The following is a 19343-nucleotide window of genomic DNA, read 5'->3' as shown; positions in this document are numbered from 1 at the left end:
AATAAGATTATGCTCCCGACAAGCTTAGCAAGGTTATTGCTGTCAAGAGACTATGTGTTCCCATGAATATAGGTAAGATTTGAGCTAGAATTACAGTTAGCATAAATTTTAATGCAAAGAACCACCATTTCAGTTAGGTGGATTCCTAAAATACATCATAAAAGAGAAGCCAAAGCTTTATGGTGCAATCTTGATTCACACAAACTCTTCTTGCAATAAATTGTCCCTTAAATCAGGGAGGCTGCTAGGATAAGGGCACAGCTTTCCTGGGAGTATCTCTGGGAAGTTCTTGGAATGCTTAATCTAAAAAGATAGGTTCCCCTCTGAATTCAGACATTCATTTCAATTGCAGGGTGTCAATATATATATATAGTAGCATGGGATGCTTTAGTCCAGACAAAATTTTTGAAAAGAAACTGAATGTCTTTTTAAAATATGAAAGAGTTAACTTGAAACCCCTCAATTACCTTCAGAAACTAACAGCGTAAAAATGCATTTAATGAATACTCAAGACAACAACCAGACTAATCCTAGGGTGCCTTAATAGTGTGAGGAATGCAGTAATTTTTAACAGGTTTAATTCATTGGTATGTTGTCACAGCTAACACTTGCTCTGGACAGAAAACCCAGGAAAATAATTTAAATAAAACTTAGGACTCTTACTGGTTTCTAAGTCTGCTGTATAAATATCTATGTGCAGGAAAAGTAACTAAACAATTTTAGAATTATACAGAACTATGTTCTGATGACTAAAAGCAACACAAAGTATATTAAGTTTAAAAGCCTTTATAACTTTAATCATTCACCCACAGAAACTCATTTCCAGCTACAGTTTCGGTGGAAATACAGATTTTGCAAATATATAGCTGGGGATTTTATCATACTCAGGAACTTTAATTTCTCTATTGCCAAGTCTGCTCCAGTTTCCACTTATTCCTACACAGCTCCAAGGGTGGATGGAGGAGGGCCCCATCACACAGCTCTCCCCCAGATCCCAGAGCTTGGGATCCACCCAAGGGCCCAGGAGGCGCCGAGGGTACCTGGGGGTACCTGAGCCTGGTGCCACCACCCCAGGGCAGCAGGTACCCTGAAAGGGCAACAACACCCAGGGGGAAAAAAAAAATTAGAATCGTAGGATATTCTGAGTTGGAAGGGACCCACAAGCATCATCAAATCCAACTCCAAGCCCTGCACCCCAGAAATCACACCCCGTGCCCAAGAGTGTTGTCCAAATGCTCCTTGAGCTCTGTCTGCCTTGGGGCCGTGACCACTTCCCTGAGGAGCCTGTTCCAGTGCCCGACCACCCTCTGGGGAAGAACCTTTTCCTGATATCCAGCCTAGACCTTCCCTGGCACAACTCCAGGCCACGCCCTTGGCTCCTGTCACTGTCACCACAGAGCAGAGATCAGTGCCTGCCCCTCCCCTGACCCTCAGGAGGAAGTTGTGACTGCAATGAGGTCTGCCCTCAGTCTCCTCCTCTCCAGGCTGAACTGACCAAGCAATGTGAGCCCTGCTCCTGGCACTGCTTCCCCTCTAGGACCACCTCCACATCACTCTCTTGGATACTTTCCAATACTTTTGTATCTTTCCAAAAACCATCCAATGTTTTCCATATCAAAACAACTGCAAAAATTCATATAAGAGTGATCCAAAACAATTTGCCTAATTTGGTGATCCAGATGAGCAATCTGCATACTCCAAAGAAAGTCAGGGACCAATCACAGCTGAACTGAAAACTGCTTCATATTATTAGCCTTAATTCTCTCCCCTGCTAGAAAACAAGCAGAAGTAGGTAGCAGTGCTGAGTAGGTACAGAAAAATCAGTTTTTAGGAAGTGTGGGAAAAAAAGGTCACAGCAGATCTAAAATTCCCATCTCAAGACAAAAAGACAGAAGCATTTATTCATGACCTCTTCTACATTTATATTTGCTGTTGACAGCCAAGATAGTATTAAAATTCACTACAAAAGTACACTGTTTCATTCAGCACTGTCAAAAAGCACTCAGATGCAGCATGGCAAGAGCCCAGCTCACAACACTGCTTTTCACACCAGCTCGAGGGGGCCCTCAGTGACAGGAGGGAAGGCAGTGTGCCTACAGGGATTGAGGGAAAAGGAGGTAGCAGTGTACACTTCTTAAATTCAGCCCCAAAAATGCCAGATGGTCACACCACAGATACCTGAGACTCCCACAGATCACTGTTCTGGTTTCATTAAATTCACATGCCAGGCTATGTTGAAGGCTTTAGAGAATAAAACTACAGGACATGGTGTAGAGCATTTTCACTGATATCCAGATTTTTGAACACAGATGACTCTCATCAACAGCCCTGAGGCTCAAAAGCCTCAAGGTTCCCATCTCAGACCTTCCAATTGTACTTACTGTTTTCTGCATCCAAGTGAACTAATAGTCTTTAATAGTCTTTATACATACCTTCATGTCCATCTGGGAAATGCAGGACTGACCTCAACCTCTTCTTGCTGCTGTAGGATGGCTGTGCTGTGTACTTGGAAAGGTACAGACCAGTCTCAGAAGCACGTGAAACAGATTGATATCCAAGCCAGCACCTTTACATTCAGGAAGGATTAGGCTTATTAAAAGTGCTTGCTGTGCAATGTATCATTCTTTCTCTCACTCTCAGCAGTTTACCAGGATTTCTAAGTTAACCCCTATAGTGCTGGAAACATGCTTTCCTTTATAAAGGGGTACAAGCACTGGAAGAAATAAAAAAGAACCATCTAAAGGGGTGATCACTTGGATGAGGCAACCTGAACTTAAACCAGCAATGTGTCATCTCTCCCTTTTTTTCTGCTATTCTGAAAGTGCTCAAGGGGCTCATTTCTGTTCAGACAAATGTCAGAAAACAAAGGACATGCACAAAGCGAGCATCAGCCCATTCCCCCAGTCCCCAGACCCACCAGCCATGGCAGTCAGGGACAGGCAGAACAACTGCTTGCTCAGCATGTGCAGCAGGGCCCTGAGGAGAATAAAGGCCTTTTAAGAAACACTGCCTGTGTTCCAAGGGCGCAGAGTAACACAGATCAGCTAGGTTAGCATTGGCTGAAATACACCCATGGCCTGGTGCCCAGGAACTTGCAGCCATCAGAACCCAAGGATTGCACTGGTCAGGATGGAAGAGCACGTTTCCATTGCAGGCACAATGTGCTGACTTGAGCAGAACAGCAGTCACAGAGAGGCCAGAGCAGCAGCTGAACATGACAGAAACAAGTGGATTCTACCAACAAGTTTAGCAACACTCAAGACACTGAATACAGAATAAGGCTGAGTAACTCTGAGACTTTCAGATCTAAACCCAGAATCTTGGTGAAACAGCCAGACACAGCAAGTAATACTTAGACAAGCTACTGAGCACACCACAGGTGACATCTGTGCTGACAAATGAATGTGCACAATAAAAAAAGTGACAAAATCAGAAACATCAAAAGAGACGGCACAACAAAGTACTCACAGAATTAACACAAATATATACAATCTATAGTTTACACTAGCTCATGCTCTAAAATCATTAAATATATAATAACTGATTAAGGTTTTAATAATATGCCAAAACAGCAAAAATTATGGTGGATTCCTAAGACAGATCTCCATTAGAAAATAACTGAATCCATCAATCATAGAATGACTTAGTTGAACAATCAAGTGTGACTACAAGACAATCAAGAAAAGCTGGAAGACAGTACCTGATACCATGACCTTTACTACAAAGCAGCACTCTTTTTGGAGCTACAGAATCTACAGCACAACCCTTAGCATAGGCAAGGAAACATTTTTTGCCTTCTCTCCTTCTCAAAGTTTATATCGGACTAGAGAAATAGCTGCCCTGCCATGTACAGCTTTTGACTCAGAACACATAGGATGTTTTTCTCCAACTTTGTACAAATATACCTCCCTGCTCCTATGAACTGAGAAAAAATGGTAAGATGAAACTCTACTATGTTCTATTCCACTACCCCCTCCCAAGGAAAAGTACCCTCAAGGTAAGGAGGTCAACTAAGACCAAAACCACTGCAGCTTTTGCTGTGGCAAAAAAAACGTGAAGTCCCATGGAAGGCAGCTGTGAGAAGTTAAAAAGACATGTTTAATTCATTAAGGTACTCTGGAATTTCCCCACAATAATAACTCAAGAAATATAGCTACATTCTTCCAAGACAGAAGTAAAACTGATGGAGTCAAGCATGCTTTGTACTTTGAATTTCCACCTAATGCAAAGTGAAGAGCACCTCCTATGCAAACTTTATTATGTGCACAGGTTATTCCCCAGGTTACACACTCAGACATTTAACACAAGGAATCAAAGACAGCAAAAACAAAGACAAACATGCAACTTTCTCAGATCCCTAGTTCTCATTTTTCTTCCTCTTTTTCCCAGTGATGACAGGCTGACAGAGAAGGAAATATACATCCACCCAGTAGTCTTCCAAACCAGTAAATACAAAAAAATCAAGTGTTTATTGGAAGTCTGCATGAAGGCACAGATGAGCTTGATTACAGACACATTGTAACAATTACAAGTATATGTAAACACCTTGAAATATACACAAAAGCAATAATACAGATAGTACAGGAATAGAATGCAACCTGCTAAAAAAACCAAACTTCTTCGTATCTGAGGTTCTTACAATAAACTCTGATCCACATCAACACAGTGAATGCTCTTTAAGTCACCACTTGGATTCAAGCTCAACAAATCTGCACTTTGGCCATTGTTTGATCCAAACTGGAACAGGCTTCCCTCACTACGATCAGAAAAACATAGGAACAACCAGCTAGACACCCAACCAACCTATAATGAGGCTTCATTGATTCTCTAACTATACAAGAGCAATCACCAAGGTACTGAAATTAAATATAAGCTTCAGAAAAGCTCAAGGATGCTTGTTCCACTTGCATTTGAGGAAATTGCTGTATTTCTGCAGGAAAGGAACAGTCTACAGCTGTCAGGTGATTTTTTTCTTCCTCCACAGGAGGCTTAGTTTTCATCTGAAACACCTGCCAAAACAAAAGTCAGCAATCACAAAGTAAAGTGCCTTGGACAGCCTAGGTTTTACCACTAAAATAAAACATCTCAGATTATAGACACAGAATTATGTTTTATCATGAGAAAACCCACCTTTGCCCACAGAAGACTACTTCCAAAATTTCTGTGGAAAGGGGCATTGCTTTTTGTGATCTTTTTTTTTGTTGTTGTTGTTTTCCAATTAGATACCAACACTAGAAAGTTGAAGAACTGCAACACAGCATTTTTTCAATGGAAATCACACAAAAAATGCCCCCCGCCCCCCACCAAAGAGTTTTAATACAGGCAATCTCCAGGCCTAGAGAAAAAGAGCACTCTGAGCAGCAACTTTGCTACAGGGACACAATTTTCACAAACTCAACCTTCAACCATCTGTCCTAAGTCTTCACTCCTCTTCTACAAAAGCTTTATAACCTCTGGAGCCCCATTCCAGTGAGGGAAGACTCCCATCCAGGTAACACATGCAGAATAAAACCTAACAGAGCTATAGCATTTCTGCTGACCCTGTGGCCACATCATCCCAACTGAAAGATGAGGTAGTACTTTTCTTTGGAGCCCAACTAGCAGAACAGGCACAAGCACTCTTCTCCCTAAAGTAGCAGCAGCTGCCTGTAATGCAGTGCCAAACTCCACAGTTTATCTCCTCTTCAGAACACACCTAAAATCCAAAACCACCAAAACCAGCTGCTTAGAAAAATAAATCATTATATGAGCACACACTCCCACTTTTACTGCATCATAAAGGCCACGGTCTGCTATGTTCAATGACTTCCTCCTGTCCACACAGAGGCATTGACTCAAACTCTGCTTGTGCTGGGACTAATGGTTGTTACCCAAAATTAACATGAAGGTATCCTGAGTACTTCTTAGAGCGAGAAGCGAAATTTAAAATAAAATTTTAAGAACCATGATCCAAAAAAAAAAAAAAAAAAAGAGGCTGGGAGAGGAATTCAGCTCCTCAGGGAACCGAGGAAATCAGATTGTCTCTATGCATACAGTCCATGTGGTATTCAGGGGCTCTGTTTGCTCTCTCTTTAAGAGGAGAGATCTTTCCTCTCAAGGAGGTTGTTGTAACATATGCATGTATTATCATTTTATAGCTTACACTCATAAACCTTCTGGTTTCTTATGAGATGGCTTGAACTGGAGAAATATGCTCTGCATAGTCCATGCTCCATGCTCCCAAGGATCAAAAAGAAATAGACTGCCATGACTGAAAAAAAGGAAACATCAGAAAGAGTTGAACAGTATTAGAATTTGTACTGCTTGAGAAACTAAGCATTAGGATCAGGAAAAACACTGTAAAACTCAATCAAGGTCCCTGGCTGCATCCTCTTAGCAAAGCAATAACTGACACTGAGGATAAGAGACTGTGTTTCTTTGATTGACAAACTATTTAAGGCTCTTTTATTTGTCTCCATGATCAGTTTCCATTTATTTAACAGTCCATATACTCTCCTGTCAGCAGTGGAACACGCACAGATCCCAGGAAACTTTCTCATATTCATTGCTTCCAAGACCGCATTTTTCATTCAGCTGAAGTGCACAGGGATTCCACCCAGGCAGCCGGATTCCTAAATGAAAACATTTTAACAAGAAAGGAATCCTGTTCTGCTCAGCTCCAGTACAGCAAGTGCCAATATAACAGCACTAACACTTTCTGGAAAAACTCCGATGTACTTTCTGCCCTTGGGAATATCCTCTCAGAAGAGTACATGTAATTAAAACAGTCTTATCTGGCTTTTAGCTGAAGACTACCTTGGAACAGTCCCACCTCTTCTTCCAAAGAACTTCTGTGGAACAAATTGTGGATAAAATAAACTCTTAATGCTCTACAGAGTATCAGCTGCATTCCAGTGTCCAAGCCAGATCCCTTGAGAGAAAATACAAAAAGAATTGTATTGTACGCTTGATTGTCAGAGAGGAAAGCACTGCTGAAACAGCTGAAAAGTAGATTTTATTTTTTTAATCTTTAGCTGTGAAGGGGTACGCTCACAAAATGCTCCACACAGCTAGAAATTGCTTCTGTGGACTTACACAGCTGGTGACAATGCAGTGTGAAACTGAGAGACATTAGTGATGAAAAGGATGTCACAAAACCACCCAGGTGCACCATCTCAGGTGCTTCTGAGAGAAACAAAGCACTTAAGCCCTCATAGTGAGCTGGACCTCACTGTCAAGTGAGTTTCTCCAGTCTATAGATCTGATAAAATCACATCTGCAGAATCATAATTCATGACTATAATTCACAAGGAAAACTGAAAATCCATTTACATTTATTAGGAGATGGTTGTGCACAATTTCTCGTCTTATTCAAAAAGTCTACAAATAGAGTTTAACACTTCTGATTGCAAGCAAATGTTTGTTCAACGTTCTTAGTTCGATAAGGCCAATTTAGTGCCTTTTTACACTTTCAAGGTTTAGTATACATTTGTCAGTTCTACTTTCTTCTGGTAACAGTCCCACTGGAACAGTAAGGAAAGTTCACTAAGACACTTTTTAACAGCAGCTGAACTTGGGTTACACAAATTCAGTTTTGGAATATGCTTCAAATGTAAATTATTCTAGGCAATTTTCCATTTTGAGATCTTAAAACACCATCAAAGGCTCTTCCCTTTCCACCCTCATTTGTGCTACCACCACCATGAGATTGCCCTCCACAGAGGCGTACATCCAAAGATCTCAAAGCACTTCAGAAAGGAGGGCACCATTTCAAATTCTGGGATACTTGAGCTGGAATCCTACTTAATAAAGAGTATATTTTTTTCTTTGTCTTATGTTTACAAAAGGACAAGCGTCAAACTAAGCTGATCCTGTCTTGACCTTAGTCCCACCTCTGACTATCTGTCACTTTCTCCCATTCAATCCTATCACTTATTCAGGAGCTCTACTTAATTATATAATGCTCAGAGCTGAGTTTCCTCTATGGAAAGCTGAGCATCTGCTATGGTCAATTATTTTCAGGTGGAAGCAGTGGCCAAATTTTAGGTCTGCCACAATCTTGAGAATCATTTGACTGGAGAGTAACTACCATAATTAATGTAATGTAATTTGATAATGCACTTGATCCCATATTGGTTTAAGAAGTGTAATAGACTATATATGCATTTCTCTAAATGCTCTCAGAGCTGAAACTACATAGCTACGGTGAAGAAATTCTAATTTTGCCTTAAGCGGAACATTTTACAACATTATTTTAACTTACAACTTTGATTTAGAGCACTATTTTCATAAGGATTTTCAGTTTGCAATTCTGACTGAATAGGTGAGCGGCAAACATGACATTATATGTACAAGTGTTAGTATACTACCAGAATGCTGTACTTCCTTCTTAAAAATGTCCTTAATAAAGCATTAGGCATGTCAAACAAACTTTTGTAAACAAAAGATAAATTACTCATGTTCTGCTCTGATTATAGCCAGATACATATTCTCATAAAATAAACATTCTCTTGTCATTTTCCATGGCCCACATATCCATATATATGAGGTAAACCATTTAAAATTATCAATAATATATAAACCCCAGTACTCAACAGGAACCTCAGGAAAAATGTAACCGAGTAGATGTCAATATCAAGAAGTGACACTTTGTTCCACTGCAAAGTGAAACCAATTTATTTGTGCTAAATGAATGGAAAGAATGTATTTGGAATACATTTCTTTATACATTGTACCGGCTTAGGCTGCTAAAGAAGCATTCATTAGTGCCATGTTGTGCTACTTTCTTGTACTCTGTTTCTACCAAGCAATACAAAGTTTTGGCTGTAAAGCCAATATATTCCTCTATGCTGATCTCGTTTTCTAACAGACTTTTGAACATTTAAAATACCTGTTCAAACTTTGCTTCAGGGGAATCACAATGAATATATTTTAACAAGAAAGAAATTATCATCAGCTGTTCTCTACAATCAATCGCCTTCTGCAGCAAAAAAATCCAAGAGCACACACTTGAATCAGCTCTCAGTAACCTGTGGGCAGGACCACACTCCCCTACAGTCACTGTGACAGGGCACACGGTATGGGCAGCTTACAGGTTAGCAGAAATGTCAAGTGACATCGTCAAATCTTAAGGTCCACGAATAGTACATTCCACAGACTCCAACAAGCCAGTTCCCTCAGTGTAAAGTTCTGACTGTACCACGTGTTTGAGGTGCTTTTAAACAGGAGAAGTATGGATGTGTCCAACGTGAATTAAGCTTATTTGATACAAAATACCAGAGAGCTTGTGTCTTGGGCATTGATTAGGGTGTCTGACTCACTTTTGCACTAGAAGCTGATAATTAAAATGACTGAAACATAGTGCTGATCTTCCATAAGCTTGGTAAACACTGTAATATTTCAGAATTTATCACGTAGCCCACCATGCCTTTCATTTTCTGCAAATTGTCATGAAAAAATATAAAAAGGTATCCCTTTAATTTTACAAACCTAAAAGCCAGGAAAATGAAGCTTTGGAGCCAAGCAAAACGACATAATGTCGTATTACCAAACAGAGTAGCAAATGTTCCAGCCAGAGAATGGACATACATGTAGTTCAAGTAAACACTGATGGAAAACTTTGTTAAGTTAGTGTTGTAGACCCACAACACTGGCTGCATTTTATACAAACGTTTACAACACAATTAACAGTGAAGCCTATATAACCTCAGTGCAAATAAGTCAAATCCAAATATGCCAAGTAAGCCTTTGGCTTTTAGTAAACTGCTCCGTGTTATGAGTCCACTTCTGACATAGAGACTGCAGAGCACATGCACTAAGGCTGAGAGGAGGGATGCACTGAATGCTGAAAATTGGCTGCCTGCGATGCCGCGGCTTGGCCCGGAGGTTGCACAGGTGGTGGAGGTGGTGGCGGAGGTGGCTGCACTGGGGTCTGCGTGTTTGGAGAAGGAGGAGGAGTGGGACGTTTAAATTTGTCGGGGCTGTTACTTCTTCGTGGTGAAGGCCTCTGCAGAACAAATATTGAAATCATGTTTAACACACTCCTGAACAATGTTAGGTGCAAGTCCTCTAATCTTGGCAAAGGAAAAAAAAAAATCACACAAAGAAGTCTGAACAATTATGTGGGAAGAAGAAATTTCAAAACATTGCAGGAGTCACAATACAACTTTTACATAAAAATAAATGTTCCTCTGAAATGGAGTAGCAAAGGAAAGGGGAAGTACTCTTCACATCAAAGAGAACATGCATTCCTTCCTGTCAGCTTGCAGGAAAGAACACAAGACATGTCCTGCACATACGTTTACCCATGATGACCAGCAACCTAAAAAGAAACGAGATGCTGCAGGCACAGCACCTCCCAGCTGTGCCTGCCTGATCAGTAGGTGCTGAGGAAGCCTTGACTTCACGCTGCTGGCACGAGAGGTAACAGGATGTGGTACCTGAGCGTGGGTGGGAAAGCTTTGAGTATGAGAGTCTGCCCAGAATCTCTAGCTCTCTGAAAGACTCTTAGCCCACACACTGGAGCAAAACCAAAGCATAATACAAGTTGCTCTCTGGAGAACAAAAAAATATTACAATGCTTTGTGAAGCAGTTGTTAGAGAGACCCCCTCAACAGAAACCACAGATTTTCAACAACTGGTACATTTAAACAAAGACTGAAACCCCACTTTATCTTTACAAATTGAGGGGCAGGAGGGGAAGGATAATCTTTAATGTTAGAAATGCAAAAATATAAATTACACTCCACAACACTAACTTCTGCACTTCTGAAACAAAAATGCTCATTACTTACCAATCTGGTTAGCATTTATCAACAACCTCATGGCATGACAAACCACCTACCCATAATTACTAATCAACCACAGGTGGTCAGCTCTGGGGAGAAGCATGATTACAATTCTATACCAAATGTACTATCAAATGTAAAGTCAAATGTATTTTGTAATGGAGATCAAAAAATGAAGAGTCAAGAATGAAACTGCAGTTTAGTCAAATCAAATCTACTGTATCTATTTTTCTGCAAAACTATGAACAATAGATTGAAGTTATACATGAAACCCAAGAGATTCTTGAAAACTGACTGATGCGTCTGAAACAATATCATTTATTGCATTTGCATACATATAATATAAGGGGACCCGGTATCAGTGTTGAGACAAAGCCATGAGCTGTTTATCGACACCTTTCTCTGAACAATTAGTATTTTGTCCTCAAGAAGATCTTTTTCATAGTGACTCAATTCATTTAGAGTTTCAGAAAAAGTAGTATTTCACAGAGACTGAACAGAGCAAATTCCTTGACAAACTCATTTATAAAATTAGTTTCCATGTTTTCCAGAAGCATAAAGATCTTCCTGTGACTAACTCATGTGACACACAGCTATGGGCTGAGCCCCAACCAGAATTCTACTCTCCTGCTGAGCTCCAACTTCCTTTCTGTTCTGCCTACCATTGCAGTGTTTCCACCAACCTTAGCTCAGTCAAAATGTGACAATTACCTTTGCACACCCACCTAAACCAGAAGCAGACGTATTTTAGCATTGTACTAAAAATTCTATTAAAATACATTTTTACATCTGAGAATGACAAGCATAAGCAAAACCCTTGATGAATATTTACATACTACCATACCTGCTGAGAAAAATCAAAATGGTCTTGATACAACAACCAGAAGGTATTTTGAGATATGGTTAATATTTAGGCTTTGTTTGCTCATTAAACTCCACAAATATGTAGAAGAAACACAATGAAGCGGAAACGCATCAAACATCGCAGGAAAAAAGGAAATAAATTCTGTTGAAAGATATGAGCAATTGCCCTAACAAATGCTTATATTAACTTTCTTCTTTGCCAATGACAATAGAAAATAAGAGTTAACTGCCTGTTACAGTGACATGATGGTAGCATTGTGTGTCATCCTGAAGAAAACCTGAGCTTGAAGCAACCTCAGATGACTCATCCGTCAGATGGTGGAGACTAGGAGAAAAATGAAAGCAATGTTTTTACTTCCTGGGATAGGCTTAGTAACTTAGAACATCACTTTTCACACCCTGCCTGCTGATCCATAAGATGATACCTATTACTGTCCTTAAGATGATAATACATCCTATTCTTTTGCAGAAAACAAGGTTCTCCAAAAAGAATCAGTTTCTGAGGGGTGAAGAGGAAAATCAGGGTTGAAGAAAGCAGCAATAGGTGTCTTGGAATAAGGAGACAAAAACAAACATTTACAAAAATGTTTTGTAAAAAAGCTTAAGGACAACGAATCATAACTTCCAAAAAACAAACTATATTTGTAACAAGTATTTACTAACTTAAATACTTACTGTAATACCATGGGATGGTCCCATATGTTGCACATGAAGGCCTGGGGAATTGTAGTAAGACATTCCAGCTCTAGTCAGTGAAGTTGGTGGTGTGAAACCAACTGTGTGACTTGCATATGACAGACCTAAAATTGTTAAAACAAGGTAACATCAATATTCTTGTTTGATATTAAAAACTAAAGTGCGAGGGGTTTTTAAATTTTTTTGGTTCTGAACCAATGATCGTCTAAAAACTGGTAAGTGCCACAGATTAGCCATCTAGAAAATACTAATTGTACTGAGAAGTGTGATGCAAATTTATTTTCTTTTCCTGTAGCATACTACCATATGCTTCAAACATACACTATACAATGTTAAACATAACTTTTCACTTAAGATAAATAATGTAAGACTCCTATAATAGCTTAGTTCTAGTCCATAAGTATTTCCATTTCTCCACGGAGGAAATGGCTCCCTGAACTACATGCAGTCTGAAGAAGCAGAGAGGTTGTGCCTGGAGAAGCCATCTAGCACTGGGTCACAATGAGGTTCCACAAAACAACTGGATGTAGGCAGCTTCTCCAAGACATACCAGATATGCGCCCAGTCTTCCTTCTCTTTTGCCTCAGCATTTTAAGGACCTTTGGGACTGGGAAATTAAAACATGCTGGGAAATGTTACTAGCTGGACTAGCCTAGCAACTAACATTTAAAATTGCAACCTGTTTTATCTACATTAAGGAAAGCCTAATATTCAAAACTGCAAATATCTAATTCTTTCATCCAAATATTTCCTTTTTGTAAGAACTCAATTATAAAAATGCAGAGTTCCTGTATAGGTCTATTTAACCAAGGAAAACAGAGACAGCAACTGCCAAATGCTTCAAGTTCACACCTAAAGCATTCTGAACAGCTTGAGTTTCTCAAAAGAGCACATTTTCCAAAACCTTTTGCGCCTTTCTGCTTTCTGACAAAAATATCATAAGGAAGGAGACAGGAATTTTCTCAGCTGTTTACAATTAGACTCAACCAACTGCTTTGGAGAAAAATTACCAAAAAACAATTCTGAAGGCCTATTAAATTTGTATAACACCACACTGGATTTAACAGTTTTCACACTTCAACACTAAACCAATACAGAACAATGTCCCTGCAGCAACACCCAGCACCATCCCTGTCTGCATGCACCTGTGTTTCTGACTACAAGAGATGAGACAAGATCTGGACAAGAAAACAGAACAAGCCTCAGATCACTAATGAAGTCATAGAAACAAAAACTGCCTCTGCTTCCTTCAATTCTGTTTATTCTGTTACATTGTCAATGTATGTCTGGTGCAAATTACAAGTTACTCCCATGAAATCCCTGCCACTACAGAGTAACAACAAAATTAATCTGCCTTTTGACTACACAAACTAATTATCTGTAGAGCACACGTGCTTTTGTAATCAACAAGGATAGAAACAAGTCAATGCTCAGGGAGGTGACAAGGAAGCCAGTCAGAGGTAAGAGCCTGGTAATAACAGGCAAAACAGAGAGCCACCTTTGTAACATGGCAATTCTGAATTGCTTTGGAATAATCCAGCTCCACAAGCTTGACAAATGCAAGTCAACATGGCAGCCAAAGAAACAAAACCAGAGCAGTGCACACACATTCAGGATAGTTCATCTCTGCAGCCCCACACATCTACCTAGCAGCAGCAAAGCACAGAACAGTAGCTACACTGAAGACTAACTGGTAATTAGAACAACTAATCCCCAGCTGTCTAGGAGTAGCAGTAATTACACTATCTTCAAAGTTCTAGAAGACTTCTAGCACAGATGACTGTGCTAGAAACCTCAGCAGTATCTCAGCTTCAAAGAGTCGTCAAAAATAGTATCCCAAGCCATGAAGGCACAGAAGACTCTGGGATTCAGAAGCCAATATCTGATCCATTCAATCAGCTATCCACATGAAATTATAGCATTTCTAACTGGTTACAAATTCTGCTTCCACATATTCAAGGCACATCATTTCCCAAATGAAATATGCCAAGTCATACAAATACTTGATGCAACATACAGCTGTTTTATTATTCTGTGCTGACACTTCTGGAATCATCTTACTGTACCACTTTAGATACAAAATACTCTCAAAACCTATTTGTTTTCATCCATTACTGCATTAATTTATCCCAGACAGCTCTACAAAATTCCCTATTGATCTCATTAGCTCTCTAACAAACTGCAGCTTCTATTTTTCTGAAGTCTGACACTTCCCAACTGCTGATATTAATTTATCAGATGAAAAGGAGACTAATGCAGCTGCCTGCGCAGAGAAGCTAGCTTGGAACATTTACCACACCAAAATTTCCAAACTCCTAAACTCTGTTAGAAATAATCATTTCAGCTGTGCTTCAGAGTGTGTTTCAGCATCCTCTATCTGTGGGATAAAATTTTCAGTCTCGTATCAACTACTGATGGGAAATCAAGTCCACAGGGAACAAGGAATGCATTTCAGTCTCAGTGTAGGAATAAACTGACAGAGTTCTCCAGCACTGACACATCAGCACCTAAACAGGGAGCATTGCTAAGTAATGCAAGATGCAAGTCTGTAAGTTAGCAGGTAATCTGTCCCACACAGAGCTGTAATTACTGTGTGACTGCAGATCCAACCTGCACCTGTACTGTTATAAAGGCTGCACACAGAGAACCACAAACGAAGCTGTTCCTCCTTCCTCCAGAGCAGCTGTTGGCACAACTACACTTCTGTACACTCAGTTAGAGGAAAGGGGTAAGAAAACGTACATCATTTTCTTGGTAACACACCCTGACACCTTGAAAGTCAAGTCATTTGGCTCATTTCAGAAAGGCAAAAACCTTCTGAAAACTCATCAACACACTGCTCATCTCCAACACCATAACATGGCTTACGGCCATAGCTCGTCCTCACACATGCAACACCTGGATGGAAACTATTTACAGTCCTTTGAGAAACCACAGTCAATTGAAAATTCAAGGATCTAAAGACATTTGTATGTTCTAGCAGACCTGTGTAATAAAATGTCTCAATCCCGTCAACACAGAGCACATCTCATCTGCCTGGCAGGTTCTAGAGGTGATCATGGGAAAGCCAGGCATGCAAATTCACTTCTTTATGTACAAGGCATTTGTGAGCACCATGTAACACTCACTGCCAACAACTTGTAATTTATGTCCAAGTGCAATTTTAAGGGCTTTTAAATTTCAGTGAATAAATGCGTTAGTAACACAAATGCATTTCATTTGACTTAAAATATATTCAGTAATTAGAAACTCAGAAAAGGTTTGTTTGCTTCTGTTATACAAAGTATGTGAGATAGGAATTATTAATTTTACAATTATTGTTTAATAATAGAAGATAGCAGAAGTACAAAAGACATTTCTCTACTGAAGAGAAATGAAAATTGACTTTTATCCCCAACATGTTCAAGATTAAGCTTCTCAAGGAAGTTTTGATCCAGAGCACAATATCTATTTCATTACTAGTTCTTCATCAGACTCTAGAAATCCATTTGAATTAAGTGTCCTGTTGAGCAACTTTTGGGGGAAAGGAGGGGGAAAAAAAGACAGCAAGAGAGAAAAGAAGAGCAAAAAAGAAATAAAGTACAAGTGATAGCTACTTAACTGATCTTCAATATCTGTCCACAGATCTGAAATATAGAATATCTGGTCACCATCCAAGAACATGCTGCACTAGAAGACACCTAAGGCAAAACTATTTTTGCATTTATGATGCAGGATTTTTCTCCAAACTAGATTTGAAAGGCTACTGACCTAAATATATTAATAGGGCACGTTACTATGTGATGCATACAATAATTTTAGAAACTGGGTTAAATATTTACCAGGTGATATAGGTCTGCTAGAACTTGGTGAGGGTGTATAAGGGATAGGACTGGACACAGTGCGAGGTCTTAATCCTTGTGCAGACATCTCATTAAAATATCTAACAAAAAAAGGCAAAGAATAATTAGATCAAACCTTTTAAAATGTGCCATGTTTTAAATGTTTCACTGTGATTTTTTCAATTCCCATAAGAATCACATTAGGAAGTCATGACAGGAACTCTTGTCATTGCTGACACTGGCTTAACTTCCAATGGAAACAGCTGAACTTCTCTTAGGCATTTGCAGTTAAAACCATTTAAGTTGTATATGATTAAATTGTATGTATTAAGGTCAGAGATGTAAACCATGTCATCCAATCTGACCCCTTCTACATTCTTGCACTTCACACATCATTTCTACATTGAACTCAAAAGCTTGCTTGGCTGGAGCGTATCTTCCAGAAAGGCATTCAGCACTAATCTGAAATTATGAAAAAGGGTGAAGAAATCATTAAAGTACTAACAAGTTATTCCAACAGCTGATCAGCCATAGCATTAAAAACATGTCCTGTTTCCTACTTGAATCCCTCTGGTCCCAACATTTAAACATTTGCTCATCCCATCTTGTGCCACTGGAAGAGAGAGACACTTTGAACCCAGCACCACCTCACTAAAGGTACTTCCACGCTGTGTTACAAGACACATCCCACACTTCACTATGATAAACTGAACAGATCAGAACCCGAGGCAAGGCATTTTTCCCCACCGGTAATAATTTTAGTGATATTTATTTGTCCTTCATTAACTGACTACAGTGAAGCTTCTTCACAGATATCAAGTGATATATAAAAGAATAAAAATAACACCAATTGTTCCTACCTGTCACTCACTGTTTTTACCTCAAGAGATTTTGTGGGATTTTTCCCCACAGTATTAAACTGGAAATCTCAGGTTGAGTTGCTTAGGCACTCTCCACTTTGATTTTTTTCAGTCACTCTCTACATTAGATGCCCCCCTGCTCACCTTCTCCAGGTGGATGCAAATCAGTGCACACAGGTTCATATTAATAGATTCAGCTGTGTTTCTTTACTGGACACAGCAGAGCAGCAGGCCAAATTTGCTACCTAACAGCCCTTTGACTTACTTGTCTCCTCTTCTACCAGTGTGTTCTCAGGAATTCTTAGTAACTGCACTTATTTCCCCATCACAATAAAAAAACACTAACATGGAACAGCATTAAAATTATTCCTATTTGATGGAACTCACAATGACTACTTTGAGATCTGTCCATAGACTATTTGAAACATATTTTGATACCACATCTTGCTGGTTTTCAACCAGGATATTCAGAGTTAACAAGCCACATGCCCTAGCACAGGCAGTACACTGTAGTGATACCAAAGTTGGTTTGAATTTGGGTGGACCAGGTATTAAAAGCAGCCGAAATAGAGAACAACAGAAAACTAACAAACTAATAAATTAGGGTTTAATTAAATATACAAGTTTTTAAAAGAGCTACAGTGGCAAGGTTAGTTTAACTGAACTAAGCTACCTCTGCAACACACAGTAGGTTCCAATGCAGACCAGTGTGTGAGTTTCAGCAAGGCAGCATCTCTGATTTAACCCCCTTGCCTTCTACACAAACAGAGTTTCCTCAAAGTCATCCCACTACTTGGCTCAGGTGATGTGGAACAGCAGCACCACATTAGCATGTGGCCTGGTTTCAGGTATTACCCTGCCACTCCCAAGAACAGGATGGAGGATTAAGACAAAGCTATTGCTGGTCTGGAGAAAGAAGCTTTGGGAGAGCTGTGTCCTTTACATTCAGGATAGGATCATCACCTACTCTCAGCTACAAGCAATAATTATCATCAGCCAACAGAATGCAACTGAAATAGATGGATGGCTGACCCATCACCACCATCATTTTTAGGAAGATGTAAGCTGACAAAAACTGACATTTTAAAATCATGATTGCACATAGTTCCACAAGAATTTTGTCTTCTCAGTCTAACTACTAATGCCTGCTTTGTCCCTCACTTTGCTTTCTATTACTTGCACTGCAAATACTAGATTTGGAGTTATTCTGTCAGGCCTTTGTAGCACCAAAAAAATCAAACATGGAAATTTCTTTAAAGTACAAAATAGTTAATCAAATTTTCCTGCATTTTCCTGGTTACCACTGCTGACAAGTGGACGAGAAAAAATTATTAGGATGCTCTACAATTTTGGATTAACCTTGGTAATTCTCATGGATTTAGATTTTGACTGTACTTCCATTACGGTGTAAATAGTGGAAGAAAAGGTAAGCCTAATAAGAAAAAATTCCAACCTCAGAATCCTCTATTTGTAACAATTTAATTTATATAGCATTTGCTACATTTTAATACCAGATGCTAATGCAATATAGGTAAAGTTGCCTTGGTATTTCATTAGAATGAACACACTACTTTGAGCTTTAAGGGTACTCCTTACCACAAAATATCTGGTACTTTGCTTCTGATAAATTACATCTTATAAGAAATATATTAAGGGCCCAAGAGGAAACAGAAATCTCTGAGTATCAGGAAAAATACATAGCACAGAGTAACTTTTTTATTTATTCTAAAGAATCACCATAAATCCAAAATAATATACAACAATGCAACCAAATAATGAGCATTTGATAAGAACTAAGAATGTTTTATTCAATATGTACTTAAAATCCTCTTTCAAGATATAACACTGCCATATTTCTATGACATGAGAAAACACTAAAAGGCACAATATAAACCATGAAAGATTCAAGACTATCTGTAAGGTCAGGTCAAACAAAGCACCTTGCAAAAAAGACAAAAAAATCAGGGATGTTATGGTTTGGACATCAAGGACAATCAGCAGTTATGGAAATGCTTCCTCTCTCAAAGGTTTTAGACAGTATCCCTTTGTATTTGGCAGAGCATATTTCACTTTCTACAAAGGACAAATCAGGCCCAAGTAAAGATGCTGTCCCTACCTCACAGAATTCCTTGCAGCTACTGAGCTGGGGACAAAACAAGTGTTGTGATCAAATTATCCTGATTTTCAACTCCACAGCTGTATTTATTTCAATATATATTATCAAACCCCAAAACAATCTTCAGATATCAATATTTTATTACTCACTGTTAAAACTAATGCAAATTCTATACAATATTGATACAATTCCTGGACTATGCTGGAATTTGATATGCACA

The 19343-nt window shown here is 39.2% G+C and overlaps 1 protein-coding gene across 2 annotated transcripts in view; it reads right to left on the bottom strand.

Annotated features, from left to right (window-relative positions):
* Window positions 1-4514: 4514 nt before the first annotated feature.
* CCDC6 (coiled-coil domain containing 6) overlaps window positions 4515-19343 on the bottom strand; it is a 50706-nt gene continuing 35877 nt past the window's right edge. The window contains exons 7-9 of one of the 2 annotated variants that reach the window (XM_084210770.1): window positions 16148-16248; window positions 12306-12430; window positions 4515-9985 (exon numbers count right to left, since the gene is read on the bottom strand). In XM_084210770.1, coding sequence (XP_084066896.1) covers window positions 9794-9985; window positions 12306-12430; window positions 16148-16248 — 418 coding nt within the window. In that variant the 3' untranslated portion in view covers window positions 4515-9793. Of the gene's footprint in view, window positions 9986-11710; window positions 11956-12305; window positions 12431-16147; window positions 16249-19343 lie in introns of those variants that run through there. The other variant, XM_084210771.1, reaches the window with a different exon arrangement.

The sequence above is a fragment of the Fringilla coelebs genome (assembly GCF_963513975.1).
Source record: "Fringilla coelebs genome assembly, chromosome: 8".
Classification (NCBI taxonomy): Eukaryota; Metazoa; Chordata; class Aves; order Passeriformes; family Fringillidae; genus Fringilla; species Fringilla coelebs.
This window is presented reverse-complemented; position numbering and strand designations above follow the sequence as displayed.